This window comes from Phallusia mammillata, chromosome 8, assembly GCF_965637545.1.
Source record: "Phallusia mammillata chromosome 8, kaPhaMamm4.hap1.1, whole genome shotgun sequence".
Taxonomy (NCBI): Eukaryota; Metazoa; Chordata; class Ascidiacea; order Phlebobranchia; family Ascidiidae; genus Phallusia; species Phallusia mammillata.
The window spans coordinates 7,209,153-7,224,442 of record NC_137259.1 but is presented as its reverse complement, the minus strand read 5'-3'; the positions used below and the strand labels follow the sequence as shown (position 1 = coordinate 7,224,442).

Genomic DNA, 15,290 nt, shown 5'->3' with positions numbered 1-15,290 from the left:
TACATTGTTGGCTGTTGTTGATTGATTAACGTTGAAATGTATACAATTCTTACCAATAACCGTCAGCTGAGCTGTGCTTTCTGCGGATTTTGAAACAAACTTAATCTGAGAGCTGTCCTCCAATGTGCAATTCGATAGCTTAAGCGTGTGTAGTGTTCCTTCGTCAGTCATTTCAATGTCGTGACTTTTGACAAGTTTCACGTCGTCTAAAGGCATAACATGTGTAATATTTCGATTGCAACCTAGTAACAATGCGTTAAAGCAGCGCAGTTTACCTTTATACCACACGTGAGGTACACAGTCATAGTTGGTGGAAACCGTAAGTACAGCTTCTTCCTTCTCAATTACAGTAAGATCTTCAAGTTCATTTGTGATCTTTACTTCGATTTCTATTCATAACAATGTGATTTAGTATATCATTCAACTCAAACAAATCTAGCTTTAGCTCACCTTCCACGAAGAACGTGGTCATCGAAGACTCCTCTTCAGCTTGAGCAACAATCTCAACACCATAATCGTCCATACTGGCGCGGTGAATGATCATCTTGTGGACCGTGCCCTCACTGGTCAAATCGATGTTTTTGGTCCTGGCCATTTTCGCACCGTTTTTGTACCAGATTACTTCGACGTCGCGATGGGACAATTCAATCTCAAAAGTTACTTCTTCACGTTCGACTACGTGAGTCTTTTCCTCCAAGGGACGCAAGAACTTAATTGCACGAGCTGAAACGACAGGTAGTGTTTAGAACAGTTGAAAAAAGTGTTTCATAATTCCTATAGTGGTGCTTAAGATCTTACCTTGTACTGTAAGCTTGGCGCTGGTTCTTGCATCCTCTGCGTCGCATGTGTATTTCTTCTCATCGTCGAAAGTGCACTGTTTGATAATAAGAGTGCGCTTGCAGCCATCGGCAAGGATCTCGTACTTTTCAGAGTCTCGGATGATAGCACGACCCTTGTACCAACGCACTTCAGCATTTGGTCGAGATACCTGTAGAAAAGGTCAGTTGTTTTATTATTCATCAGTAAGCTTACAGGTACAAAATCTGCAGGATGACGAAAAGAGATGAAATCGTACCTCGCACTCGAAGATGGCTTGAGCCTTCTCTTCAATGATCAGGTCTTGGATCTGGGTAGCAAACTCAACCAATGGTTCCATAACAGTCAGAGTGGCATCGGTGCTTGCCTTGGAAGCAACGAACTTCACGCTGCCACTGTGCTGGCTTGTAACCTTATTGACTGTGAGTCTGTGCTTACGGCCAACAACCTCGATGCTGAAAACAATGTTAGATGTTTATATTCCCATGAATATGCACATGGAATTATAATAGACTTATTCTTACATGGTGTTGTCATCTTCTTTGACTATTTGCTCGTTAATGTACCAACGTGACTTGACGTCATCATGAGAAATCTCGCATTCAAACGTCACTGATTGACCTTCAGTTGTCTCAACATCACGAAGGTCACGGCGAATCTTGATGTTTCGACCTGAGAAATAAATTTCAAGTGTTACTTGAAGAAGGCTTGACGTTTAACCAAGTGTACTACCTCCGACGGTCAAGGGCACCGTAGTTTCATCAGCCTCGCATTTGCAAGTATACTCAGCCTCGTCACTGTACAGAGCCTTAAGGATGACCAGTCGTCGCCAGCATGATTCCTTGACAAACTCGATTCTCTCGCTTTCGACCAATTGCTCGTCGCCTTTCCACCATGTAACCTCACCTTGAGCGCGGCTTACCTCGCAGGAGAGCTCAACCACATCCATCTCAGTGATGCTAACTGGCTGAAGCTTCTTGGTAAACATGACTGGGCGTTCTGAAAGAAAACCCGTTCAGAAAAACAGCAACCCTAAATATCATTTTATACTGAGAAATATACCTTTGATGACGATATTAGCTGATGATTGACATCCGTCAGCAGTGAAGGAAAACTCAGCAGCGTCACCTACTGTCAGGTTTTTGGCGGTCACACTGTGCTTGTCGCCCTCGGCGCGAATGACAATCAAATCAGTTCGGGCAAGACGGACACCATTACGGTACCATGAACCTAAAACAAAGGAAGTTTAAAGGGCTATTTTGTGTGCCTAAATGTTAGTTGCTTGGTTAAGACATATAATTACCAGCGACGTTAGATTTGTTTAGCTGGACTTCAAGTGTGACTGAATCGCCTTCAATCACTGCCTGATCTTCAAGTCCTTTTACGATCGCCAGTTCAGTTGTAATAATCTTGAGTTCAGCTTCAGCCTAAAAGTGTTCAGTAAGTTTTATTGTACAGCTTCATACTTATTGCATCGAATACAGTCAGGACGGCAGTTAATACCTGTAAGTTTTCAGCTGACATCGAGATGGTTCCCATATCCTCTTGTGTACATTCGTCAAACGTGATCTTATGACAAGCTCCGTTAACTTCAATCTGCACACCACGACCCTTTTGCAGTTTCACGCCCTTCTTAAACCATGTCACTGCCACATCGTCAAAGTTAAGCTCGCAGGCGAAGGTAGCATTTTCACCCTCTGGAATTTCTTGGTCTTCCAGCGGTTTAACAAACTCGACCAAACGGGCTAAAAACATTGCTTGTTGTGCAATTTGACTACTTTAATAAAATCTAAGAGGATTACTTTCTTACCTGTGACTGTAAGCTTAGCAGTCGATTTGCTGTCCTCTGCATCACATGTGAAAGTAACTTCATCATCATAGCTAACATCACGCAGCACTAGAGTGCGCACCATGCCTTCGGCGGACACTTCATATTTATCGCTGTTCTGGATCACAGTTCGTCTGTCCCTAGTACATCAACGGTTTGTTAAACACGGAAAATATCAATAACCAAGATGATTAAGTAAAGCAGACATACCGAATCCATTTAACGTCGGCATCTGGGCGGCTCACTTCACATGTGAAGAGCGCATTGCCGCGTTCCTGGGCAATCTGATCTTTAAGAGGTGTTGTGAATGACACTGGAAGATCCATAACCATGACATGAACGCCTGTGCGCAGACGACCGGCCACCATTGTGAGCTATATGAAAATTGAGGTTAGTTAAATAGTTACTTTTAATCAATTTTTTAATGTTTTACCTCGCCACGATGCGATGAGTTGACCTTCTTGATACAGATTGATCTTTTCCTTCCATCCTCGACAATGTGGATGTTTTCACTTGCCTCAACAGTTTGCCCGTTGATCAACCATTGGCAATGAACCTACCAAAATAAATCCAAAATTTACATTTCCAGTCTAATCATACACGGAAAAGCATATATGGTTGGCTTAATTTCTTACCCGCTCGTCAGATATTTCCATGTCCACGAGTGCTTGTTCTCCTTCACACACGTTCACGTCACGGGCCTTTTTCAACAGTTTGATTTCCTTTTCTTCAACTGTGACATTAGCTTCCGTCATAGTCATAGCGTCCGCCGACTGACATGCATATTTGCCCTCGTCTTCAATGGCAAGGTTTTCGATGCAAAGCTGGCGTTTGCGACCCTTGGTCTCTACGGTGTATTTTCCTTAAATGACAACAAGGTTTTATACTTGCCACTTACAATACCATTTTTAAACAGATGCTGGTTGCATACCTGGTGTTGTAGTCACTATCTTGCCGTTGAAAGTCCAGTTGACCTTTGCGTCTGGCTTGTCGACCTCACACTCAAGAACCACGTGATCGTGCTCGCTTGAGTGGTTGTCACTCAGGGTTTTTAGGAATTTTGTCGACGCTGTGGCCACAATGGGATGAGGTGTAATGACATATGGGTGATATGATTTAGCATGCAAACAAATTACAGAACAAAATGATCATGTTAAATGTATATGAAGTGGTTGGGACATTGTTGAATAAAATCTTACCGTACAAATAGTTTATTATATATTTAACTTCAAATACATACCTGCTTCAGCTGGTTTCACTGTAAAATGAAAAAAAATATATATATATATACATTAAAGGGATATGCAAAATATTTTAAAGGGATACATGAATAACTTAATGTCATCAAACTTACCTCTACATGCGGTGATCACATCAGGGTTTGGAATGGCTTGGCATTGGTATTGCGCAAAATCTTTGCTTGACACATCAGATAGTTGAAGTACATGCGATTGTTTCTCAGTCGATATTTGATATTCTTTGCTCTTGTATATTTTCTCGTTCCCCTTGTACCACATTACAGGTACATTTGGATGGGAGAGCTCGCACTCAAGAGCGACAGTACTGCCCTCCTACAATTGAATTGAATGTTAGATTTTATTTGAATAAGTACAAAAAACTGGCTATACATTTTAATCATAATAAGCAAAGTATTTTTGTCGTATAATGAGATAGAAGAATTTTTTACCTTTGGGGTTTGGTCCTCTAAGGGTTTTGTAAATTTCAGTCCGGGAATAGGTTTCAGTTCCACTTTTTCAGGCTCGGGCTCAGGCTCGACCTCGATGTGGCGAATTTTCTTTTGCAATACACTTGCTTCCTCCTCTTTCATAGCAGCTTAAAGGCAGAAATGTTATAACCAAACTGTAAAGTCATACACATGTAAGTAATGAGTCCTTGACTTACGAGTAACTTCAAGGTTTGCTGTTGATTTTTTGTCGCCGAAACAACATGTGTAGGCGACTTTGTCATCCATAGTACAGTCCACCACTATAAGCCTCCTTAGGCTTTTCATCGACAGGGTCTTGTATTTCTTATCCTGTTTTGATGTAACGATTGTTTTATTTCATGTTTGTTATTAAGCTATATTTGAGTTAGGTAACGTACCTGTGGGTTTATTTGTTTTTCTCCTGCGTACCAGGTGACTTTGCCGTCTTCGCGGCTGATAAGACATTCAAATGTTGCCTTTTTGCCTTCTACGACCGTTTGGTCTTTCATTTCCTTTAATATATCGTCGCCTGGAAAAACAGAGAATTTAGTTAATGCTAGGTTGTATTTGCCGTTCGTGAGAAGCATGCAACAAGGTAATCGTGCTCAGTGATCATAGGACAGTACAAAATAGTTGTGTACTGTAGAAAATCAATCAGTGTGACATGTGGGTCAAAAAAAATGATCAACGCAAGATGAATTGCCGGTTTACTAAAGCCCAGACGTGAGTGAAATGCAGAAACCAGTCGCGATGTGAAAACCAGCTTTGGTGCAGAGCGGTTCGGTGATAGTGATATGCGTACTTATCGCTGGCACTGAGATCACTGTGACCGACTCCGTCACATCTTCGTTATCCAAAATTCGACAGGAAAACTTCGAACCATCGTCAACCTCGCGAGTGACGTCATTTATAGTTAGACGCCGAGTGGCACCAGATATGGAGGTTTTGTATCGGGGTCCGGGTTTGAGTTTGACATCATTGCGGAGCCACTGAACGCGGGCGCGTTCGCGTGACACACTGCATGTCAGCGTAAGACTCTTGCCCTCCGACACAGTGATTACCTCGTCCAGAGGTTTTGTAAACACTACAGCTGTAAGGTTACAAGGTAATGATGTATGATGACTTAGGCAGGGAGAGTAAGGCTATTAAAGTTATTTAAAAGCAGAATATTTGAGATTTAAAAATGTCGTACTTGCGTCAATTTCGAGATTCGATGATGCGCGACGCTGCAAGTTACGCTTGAGCGCACACGAGTACACTGCCTCGTCCATTTTGATTGGATCGTGAATTGTGAGACTCAACAGCGAACCCTTGCGACCCATTGTGTATTTACCACCCGGGTATATTTGCTTTTCATCTTTGAGCCAAACTACTTCTTCGTTGGGTTTGATTAACTCGCATTCGAGCGTTACCGCCTCACCTTCGCATATTTTGCGGTCAGTTAGCGGCTTTACGAATACTGTTTTGTGTATTTTGTGGGAATAGAAACCGTAGAATGCATGACAAGGGAAAGGGGGGTTTGTAAGATATGCAGGTACAATGATCATGATTATGAAGGGAAGAGAGAAAAAGCACAAAAGTTAATATTTTTGTAAATCCTTGGGTCGTATAAAATTTTGTATCAAAATGCTCGCGAATTGATCCCAAAGAAAACAACAAATACTGACCTTCAGGGGAAAATTCAAGTCTTGCCGATGTGGTGTCATTGCCGTATTCGGTATGTGCAGCTTTAGCGGTGATAGTGCACTCATCATCAGGTCGCATATCCTTCACCACGAGCGTGTGTTCCATGCCCCTGTCCAGGGACTTGGAGGAAATGTCATATTTGCGCGACTTGCGCAGTTTGGTATCGCCCTTGAACCAAGTAACGTTGGCTTCAGCGATGTTCACAGTGCATTCGAATGTGGCTTGGAGACCTTCTTTTACTCTTTGCTTCTCCAAGTGCTTTTTGAACGCAACTACAAAAACAAAATATTAGTAAATAAAGGTAGATTTAAAAAAAAAGTTGATGAAGTGAGGAGCGATTTGGGAAACATGAAATGGTGGGTGCCGTGATTAACTCACGCGTGGGCTTCTTAGATTTTTCGGTTTCAGGAAATGAAGTAGAATCTGTCTCTGTTAAAGGTACATCAGTTTTAACGCATTTGTCACTTTTAGGTAGCTGCTGTTGAACTTTGGGTGCTTCTTGAACTTGATACATCTCTTTACTTTCGGGTTTCGGGATTGCAACCGATTTAAGCTGGGTATCGTCGGCTTTGAGGCTTTCCACGGGTTTAGCTGCGGCCTTCACATTCTTCTTAGAGGTAGATTCATCTACACGTTTCTCAGTTAATTTAATATCCGCCTTTAATCTGCTCTCTTTGTCTTTCGCTAACACGTCAAACATTACGCGGTTTTCGTCTAGTTTAGTGTCCTTCTTAGAAGTCTTTTCCTCGTACTTTTGCATGGACACTGTTTCCGTGTCTTCGGATTTCTCTACTTTTGTTGTTTGATTTACCGTTATGGGTTTTTCTCTTGTTTTCTCCACGGGAGCATCAGTAACAGTTTCAGCCAATTTATCAGCAAACGGCTTTTGTTTTTGGTTAACAGGAAGTTCTGAATGCCAAAATTGAACGTGGATATACGTACACACTCATTTGCCATACCAACTAGTATACAGCTATATTCATTTATCACACATCTAGCCAAAGTTTACCTGTGGGTGATGCCAACGTTAACGTGGCTGTGGAGGAGTGTGGGCCAGCTACAACTCGGTAATCACCGACATCTTCTTCTGTCATGTTTTTGACGACCATCATGTACATGGTGCCCTCGTGGAGGACTTCGTATTTGCTGCAGTCGAGGATTCTTTCATTGCCCTTATACCTACACCGCATATGCACTAGTTATACCAGAGCTTTGGCCTTTATATTGCAAGTCAATAGTCACTTACCAGTTAATTTCAATGCCTGGTACGTTAATGATAAGCTCTGTAACGAATTTCGCGTCGTCACCCATTGGTGCACTGACGTCTGAAAGGTCTTTGAGCACCTTGACTGGTTCGGAGATGGACAAGCTTCTGGTCATTAGTTTGTATAAATCTCTGACCTCGGCGGCTTCGTCCTCAACCGATTTCTGTAATAACAACACAATGTTGAAATACATATATAGCTAAATAAGTGCAAACAAGCGAGTTTACTAGACATAAAAATGCGTACCGGTTCTTCCTTGGCCTGCATTTCCTCTAAATGGGTAAGAAGTTGTCTGTAGTCGGTGATACCGTAATGTCTGGCATATTTTTCATACTCCTTGGGATCAACCTCCTTCAATAGCTCAGCTATCGTTTCCAAATCCGATTCTTCCTTTTCCTTAACGGGAGCCCTAATGCCCAAAAACACTTAGTTAAACTGAGATTATTGGTATTGTTGTTAGTTGTGGAAACGTGACTTACTTTTTCAGCTCTGTCTTGTCCAGTTTTTCCGTAACCAAATTTTCGGAGACGTTTAAATCAAATTGCACGGACGCTTCTCCAGCTTTGTTTCTGGCAATGCACCTAAACAAACACCGTTTTACTTATCATGTGGTAGACAAAAAGCTTAGCAATTACTAAATTCCGTCTTGGGCTAGACTTTACAGTTTATAGCATCAGGAAAACGTTATTTTCAGTTAAATGACAAGCATTTATACCTGTACATCCCGGTATCGGGGTTGTCCAATACTGATATAGTGAGGGTATGTGTGCGTGTTGCCTGGTCATGGTCAATCTTGAATCGTCCGTAGCTTTTGATTTGTCTCCATTTTCCTTTGTTCCATTGAACAGTTGGCCCCGGCTCGCCGGCAACCACAGCCGTGAAAACGACTGTGTCACCTTAAAATTTTGTAACTTATTAGTATAAGAGCACATTGAACATTTTTTGTCGTTAACTAGCATTTAATACACTTCGCGGACTATTGAATGATTTGTTTCAGCAGTTTGTGAAATCTTACCTGTTGCCGCTGTTTCGCTTTTTGGCTCTGTGACGAACCGTGCTGGTGTCATGGTCATGTCACTGGATGTCTGTGAATCCATCGTCGCAGTTTGCCGCAAAACGTCAACAAGGGAAGCTTCTGTCGTTGTTTTTATACAAATCAATAAATACTTACCAACTGGCGCTTATGCTAGCTATTTTTAAAGTTATCACTAACTCACTATAGTTAACTAAGAGACAATTGGTCTAACTATTCCTTCACTACTATGTAAACCCTAAACCTTCTATCTGTTCTTAAGAAAAAAATGTAAGCGTTACACAGGATACACATCTAAACTTCCATGTAAACACAGACTTGAATCAGACTTAGGCAAATTAAAATCAGTTACATTGCGTCGTTTGAGCCCTCTTTACTAGCCGTTTGAGCCCTCTTTCCTAGTACTTTTTATCGAACTCTATCCCAATCTATACGTTGCCGCAACATGACCAAGCGTTGACGTTTGCCTCTGCTGTACCTTCAACGTCAATTGAAACTTTGCATCTCGCTTCCCCTGCCTCGTTTTCAGCCACACACTCATATTCCCCAGTATCAGCCATAGTCAAGCCAAGAATCTCCAAGCCAAACTGGCCCTTCTCCTCATGAACAATAGTTCGACGGTCGTCCTCTACCAAAGGCTGCCCCTGAATGAATGAAGTAAGACGGCGGTGAGACGGTTATATAGCCAAACAGAGGTGTAAGTTTTTCGAGATCTAGGTCATGAGACATGAGTTGCGGGATCGTCAACACCTCCGCTGGCGATGACAAGTATTATTGATGCAAATGTTGCTTGTTACGCAATTCTCACCATCGGGTTACGGCGTAATGTGCCGGGTGTGATATTGCATAACGGCACATGCTTGTTATATTCAAGTTATGGGGGGATATCGATACGTTACGAAATTAATGGCAAACCATAAGGATATAAAACTCAGAATCTCGGGTTTGTATGGTACTTTCAAGTCAGCCTTTTAGGTTTAAATGGTCTAAACTAAGCAGAACTAAAGAAACAGACAATTTATTGGTTTAAAACAATATTCCTTAACTAGTGAGTAACGTCGGGGTTTTTCATTGGGCTACATAGTGGAAATTTAAAAATAGGGATGTGTACCAATGTTTTCTGTAGCCACGTACGGAAAAACGTTAAGAAACTTATGTTTTGACCAACAGCTGATAGGTTGCCTTTGTGTAATGTAATTTAGACCTTGGCTTCGAATTATGCGACTGCCCTATGCAAAACTTACATTGTGATTCCAGTACACATCAGGCTCTGGGTTTCCATCAATCACTGCAGTAAGCAAAAAGCCCTGACCGCCTTCTCTTATCCCACCTTCGGGACGCTGTACGAACGAAGGTGCGACGCCTAGTGGCAAGAGAGTAAAAAGAGAGAAGCATAAAGAAAGGGTAAAGAAATAAGAGAGAAGGGAGAAAAAAGTAAATGAAAAAGATAAAAGCTCATTTCAATAGTGGAAGGCATTACAAGCACCGCGTTCGTAAGGCGAAAGCAACAAACCCAAACTCACATGCGTTTGAACACTGTGTATTTACGCAAAGTAGAAATAATATATAATGTATGGATATATGTGATAGAGTTTGCAAACAACACAGTGCAAGACGCTAAACAGTTCGAACATGTATTAGAAAACATAAAACTTTATTGTATGGGGTGCAACAAGCCGTTATTACACAGTGTATGCAGTTAACAGTGTGTGAAAAAGCACATTGGAAAACACCTTTTACAACCCGCATCAGAAAACGTATAGGCGCATGCTATTTCGCAGTGAATGGAATGTTTGTGGCCCAGTGGCCGCATGCATTTCACATGTGGCAATGACACTTCAGTTTTTCACAAAACTCGTGAAGCAAAAACAAATGCTTCACCGACCTTCAACCACCAGAGGCGCTGTGCACGATGCGGTTCCAGCGATATTCTGAGCTGTCACTGTGTATTCCCCAGCGTCACTGCAATCAAACAGAATTGTATTTCAGTTAGAATTATTGTTGTGTTAGAAAGCAGCTTTGTCCCAATGTTAACTTTGCCAAGAATAGCGAAGAAACATGTGAACGTTTCAAATCCACATTTCAGTTAAATTTTCTCTAAAGCGACAAAATATGCCCTTTAACATGGGAATACATTCATCCAAATGAGTAGATGTTTGTTTTAGTTGCACACTTGGTAATTTTGCAAAACCTGAAAGCCACGTCGTTGATTTCAACACAAGGTTGGTTTTCATTTTTCCCAATGGTGTATCGGGCATTCTCGCCATCGATGACTGACCCGTCACGAGTCCATGTGATCTGGATCGGCGTAGATCCGCTGACAGCGCACGAGAGCTTGACCTTAGTATATTGTTTGCAATGGGTTAATTTAAAACATTTCAAAAAATAGCCGAAATAATAAGACTTGCACACGGTTTAGTTTAGTATGTTAAGAGTTAGTACCAGCACTTTGGATTTTTGTACCTTGTCGCCGGGTTGAGCCCTGTTCACGGCAAGTTTTTCGGTAAACGCGGGAGGCTGGATCTTTTCCTCTGCAATAGAACATAAAAAGTTACCAGATATCCAGAAAATATTAAAGTCATTATAACAGTGAAAACGAAATACAATGTGCGAGGTATGAACAAACCGCGGGTGATCACAAGCAATCATTTTTCTAAAGCAGTGTCGACATAATCCTGTATCACTTAAGTGTTTGCCCGTCGCAGTGGCAAGCAATAATACAAACGAGTGCCGGGTGCTGTATCGTGCAGTGCTAGACGCGTGCCTAATCCTGTCTGATGCTTTAAAGTTTTGTTTAATACTGTCTAATTGGCCTGTCTCGTGCAGTGCATGTATCCTCTACATTGCGTGGTGGTGCTGTGTGCCCAAGCACGCGTGCTGTGCAATCAGCAAACCTTCACCAGTCTCGAAGTCGTCCAATCGTCCAATGCTCGGTCCAGCCAAGTCACGTCGCTTCTTTTTCTTGCGTTTCCGCCGCTCGTTTGTGGCAATCGGTTCTCGGTTGGCATCGTCATATACCGACTGCTGGATAATAACCTCAGACACGTTTTGCGACTTCTCGGCGTCTTCCAGCTGTTTAAAAGCTTCTTGAATCTTCTGGTCTTCCACAGGAAGAAGCCGAGACTCTTGAGTTTGCGATTCACGGTCGACTAAGTTTGAAGTTGGCGTTTGCGAGTAATTTTCAGTGTCAATAAATGTTTCCACATCTCGTGTGCGTTGTTCTTTTGCGCCGTGAACAATCAGTCTTGCACTACACTTGGTGCTGCCCTGATCATTCGAAGCCACACAAGAGTAGACTCCACTGTAATTCGAGGAGCTTTCACTGATGACTAAACAGCCTGCATCATCATCAAAAATAATTCCAACATTCCCGTCAGTCGCTGTATCAGAATTTTTACGATCAAGTGAAATCGTCACTCCGTTGCGCAACCAAGTGACTTTGGCATTAGAGTTTGCCGCTAGAATGTAAACAAAATGCGCCGTTTCTCCCGCTTTCACTTCACAATCGCTTATAGTTTTCATAAATCGTGGGGAGGTTTGTGTAAGAACAACAGTTTCGGCTTCCTCAATTCGGGTTCGGATTTCCTTTTCTTGTTTCAGCTCCTCTCGCATCTCCATCTCTTCTCGGATTAGCTTCCGTACTTCGTCAGTCCAGCTTAGATGCTGCTGTACACCATCTTGCTCAGTCATTGATCCGAAACTCCGACGTTCAATCTTTACACGGCGTTTGGTCTTCTTTGGCGGCTTCTTTATCACTTCCATTGATGAATCACGGCTCGATGGCAAGGCTGTTGTTGAAACATTTGATAAATCTTGTTCTGTTGTTTCATTTCCTGCTAATTCAGACATTGAGGTTCCAAATGTTTGGGAAAGCTCCATTGCTGTTGTGTGTTCGCTGGCAAACGTAACATGGCGAGACGACGCTGTTGATTCAAAATCAGAGAAGTTGCTTATTCCAGTTGCGTTTAGTTTGCTCCCACTATTATCCCTTGAGCGTTCCAGACTGTCCAACACGGTAACATTGATAGTTGAATCATCGAAGGGAACAGAGGGTAAATCGGAATAGGACGTATCCGAATAGTTGGCATCTAACACAGTCAAACGGGCGGTGCTTGTTGTTTCGCCCAGAACGTTTGTTGCCTGGCAACCGATCACCCCTTGATCGTTAATTTCAGCTGTTGGAACTACCATAGAGTGGCTGTCTCCTCGCTTCAAGTAGCGGTAGTTTTCGTCGCCCTTGATCACGTGACCGTTGTGTAGCCACGTGACCAACGGCGTCGGCCAACCAGTGATCTCGGCGTGGAAAGCTGCAGTTTCGCTAACATGGACGGTCACATCTCGAAGAGGTTGCCGAAAAATTGGCTTGCTACGCGGTTTGCGCTGTTTCATAGACATTGCGGCTTGGCTGAATAGAACATTGGACTGGTCGCCATCGGTAAATGTGGTTCGTCGTGAGATTTCCTGAGCTGTCGCCATCGTAAACTCGCTATACGAGCTGACACCTGCTGAGGCCAGAAATATAAATAGAAGGTAGCTCGATCATACTTCACGCTGCATAAATTTCTAACTAAAAATCATGCAAATAAATTTTCATGCAGGTTTTTAATCTTATAATATATGTCTCAATAGTATTTAAGATAAAACACATTTACACAATGAAAGTAGAAACACCGCAAACTAAAACACACTATTTATTGTTTGTTTAAGACAAAACATATCAATTAATGCTTTTTTTAATTATTCAACACTAAGTCTTATAATTCTTGTAGCAACCCCAGCGGAGTTCCATGCTTTACAAATGTACAACCCGCCATCCCGCGGCACCAAATGCTGGATCTTTAGGACGTAGTGGACGTCTAATTGTTGTGGACATCCAATATCTCTGTCTTCAAGCTGGCATAGCCAATCTGGTCTCCAATTTCCTTGGTTTCCAAAGTTGTCTGACCATTCCTTGGGTGGCTCATTGTAAATGTGCTGAGATACCCGGTTGTATATATCCATAAGACGTCCATCTTTGTACCAAGCTACCTTGGCTTCGGGATGTGAGATTACTGAACACGCAATTATTGCACAGCCGCCTCGCATGACCGTAATTTGAATGGACTTTTTGCCGAGAAACTTTGGAGGAATAACGTAGTAGAATTTCGGCGGGGTTTCGAATCCCGAAGCAGTGGCTGTTGTCTGTTCAGAGTGACCAGGCGAGTTGACAGGAGTAGAGCAGTCCTCGTACTCTGTTTCCTTGTCTTCTGACCCTGTTTCAAAGTACTTTAGTTCAGTGGGTCTATTGGCTTTTTCAGGGGGCGTTTGATATCCAGTTTCTGAAGGACATTCGTCTGTGCGAAACCCGCAAGTGGGCGTTGTTGCAGTAGACGACACGCATGAATAGAAGTCATCGGCGATGCTCGACACCGCGTCAAAGGCAGGGGCACTAATCCTGATGACGTCATCGAGTGTCAAACCCCTTTTCCCGACTGGAGATTTAATATCACGGCGCGGAAATGAACGCAAAGATTCCGGACTAGGGATTATAAGTTCTTCACCACTGTCCGGCGCTTCTCTGACCTCTATTGCTGGAACAATCTTTAAATTTCCATTTACATCCACGCAAAGATCCTCACAAGGCTCCGAGGACTCGTTTGATTCAAATCCCTCGCTTGATCTACGACTTTCTGTCACATCCAAGCCCTTAACACGTTCATGCAGTGACTTTAGATCAAATACTGAGTCTGCTCGTGATCTTTCATATCGGTAGCCGAGAAACTCATCGGCCAGTTCATCTCGTTCGTTACTTTCTTCTTCAACTAGTGGCTCATTTTTTACAATAGTTGCAGTGTAGGGTTGAAGTACATCCATTGAAAGGGTCCTTACTGGTGTTGTTTCTACAATGTGCTCTACAGTATCTTGGTAACTGCAAGCTGGTGTTTCACACACAGGCTCTTCGTTGTTAGTAGATGGGAAGTTATCAATTTCGGCTGGTAAGGTATCATCGACCGGTGAGGAGTTTTCAGGAACAGGTGGCATATTGTCATCACTGTGACAGTCCAGAGTGAACAACAATTCGTCGTCATCGCAGCTCATGTAGTTGTTATCTGTCATAGTGGCATCAGATTCCTCGTCCATTTCAAGACATCGGGCCAAGTCAAAACTGTCACTTTTGCTGCCTTTGCGCCAAAGGCTACGTCGACTGTTAACCGAACCCGGCCGAGATCCGCCTTCGTTATCGCTAAAATCGCGACAACGAGTCGCCATATCGTCTGGGGTGAAAGCAAGAGGCCTACAAGCGCTAGATGCACGTGATGGGCAAGCACCTTCTAGGTATTCTTCATCTGAATCATCACTGGGACAAGTATTGGTCTCGTTTGGTTTATCGCTTTCAATTCTCAAAGCATCCGCAGGCAAGGAAGCAACAAGTTTCTCGTGAGCTTCGAAGGATGCAAGAGAATCGTATGATGATCTACGGAATATTATAGAAGGGTTCTGAGCAGATGTCGAGATTTGCTCGGTGGATAATCTGACGGACGAAGAGGCGCGTGATATGCATTCTTCCTCTTCTTCCAGGATGGGAGAGAGCTCATGTCGCTCCATAAAGTCTTCACTGTTCTCAAAATGATCCAAACTCTCTTCTGCGCTGTGATAGATCGAGTCGTCCAAGTTTTCATTTGTCTGCTCCTGGGGTAATTCAGGAGTTGAATCAAGAGAGGTGTTTTCATCCGTTACAGTCGATGTTGGCTGTTGGAAGTCCAAGATTTTGTACAGTTTTTCTTTTGTCATTTCCACATACACTTCAGAGGTGGTACAAATCACATCAGTGCTCGTTTCGGCTTGGCATGTAAATATACCTTCGTCTTCAGACCATCTGCAATACAAAAAACATATTAAGCAAAAAAATAAATTGCAATAGAACATGAAAAGCAAGTACGCTATTAATTTTGGCTTCACAATGATTTGTTTTTTCTG

General features: G+C 42.6%; 2 protein-coding genes across 3 annotated transcripts in view; both read right to left on the bottom strand.

Moving 5' to 3' along the window:
- LOC145204195 (titin-like) overlaps positions 1-15,290 on the bottom strand; it is a 140,069-nt gene that overhangs the window by 74,211 nt on the left and 50,568 nt on the right. For both annotated transcript variants that reach the window (XM_080076657.1, XM_080076658.1), the window contains 32 exons: positions 10,797-10,864; positions 10,525-10,673; positions 10,219-10,295; positions 9,578-9,696; positions 8,812-8,977; positions 8,316-8,435; positions 8,016-8,196; positions 7,780-7,881; positions 7,547-7,709; positions 7,282-7,463; positions 7,045-7,214; positions 6,017-6,307; positions 4,748-4,878; positions 4,547-4,679; positions 4,332-4,477; positions 3,999-4,215; positions 3,885-3,902; positions 3,576-3,713; positions 3,280-3,506; positions 3,078-3,200; positions 2,855-3,018; positions 2,627-2,784; positions 2,320-2,561; positions 2,120-2,243; positions 1,879-2,046; positions 1,549-1,815; positions 1,341-1,488; positions 1,076-1,271; positions 799-988; positions 451-723; positions 276-389; positions 54-206 (listed from right to left, as the gene is read on the bottom strand). In XM_080076657.1, coding sequence (XP_079932783.1) covers positions 54-206; positions 276-389; positions 451-723; positions 799-988; positions 1,076-1,271; positions 1,341-1,488; positions 1,549-1,815; positions 1,879-2,046; positions 2,120-2,243; positions 2,320-2,561; positions 2,627-2,784; positions 2,855-3,018; positions 3,078-3,200; positions 3,280-3,506; positions 3,576-3,713; positions 3,885-3,902; positions 3,999-4,215; positions 4,332-4,477; positions 4,547-4,679; positions 4,748-4,878; positions 6,017-6,307; positions 7,045-7,214; positions 7,282-7,463; positions 7,547-7,709; positions 7,780-7,881; positions 8,016-8,196; positions 8,316-8,435; positions 8,812-8,977; positions 9,578-9,696; positions 10,219-10,295; positions 10,525-10,673; positions 10,797-10,864 — 5,118 coding nt within the window. The remainder of the gene's footprint in view (positions 1-53; positions 207-275; positions 390-450; positions 724-798; positions 989-1,075; positions 1,272-1,340; positions 1,489-1,548; positions 1,816-1,878; positions 2,047-2,119; positions 2,244-2,319; positions 2,562-2,626; positions 2,785-2,854; positions 3,019-3,077; positions 3,201-3,279; positions 3,507-3,575; positions 3,714-3,884; positions 3,903-3,998; positions 4,216-4,331; positions 4,478-4,546; positions 4,680-4,747; positions 4,879-6,016; positions 6,308-7,044; positions 7,215-7,281; positions 7,464-7,546; positions 7,710-7,779; positions 7,882-8,015; positions 8,197-8,315; positions 8,436-8,811; positions 8,978-9,577; positions 9,697-10,218; positions 10,296-10,524; positions 10,674-10,796; positions 10,865-15,290) is intronic.
- On the bottom strand, positions 10,866-13,075 carry LOC145204197 (uncharacterized). Its single transcript, XM_080076661.1, has one exon. The coding sequence runs from the start codon at positions 12,807-12,809 to the stop codon at positions 11,172-11,174; it is 1,638 nt and encodes a 545-aa protein (XP_079932787.1). The 5' UTR covers positions 12,810-13,075; the 3' UTR covers positions 10,866-11,171.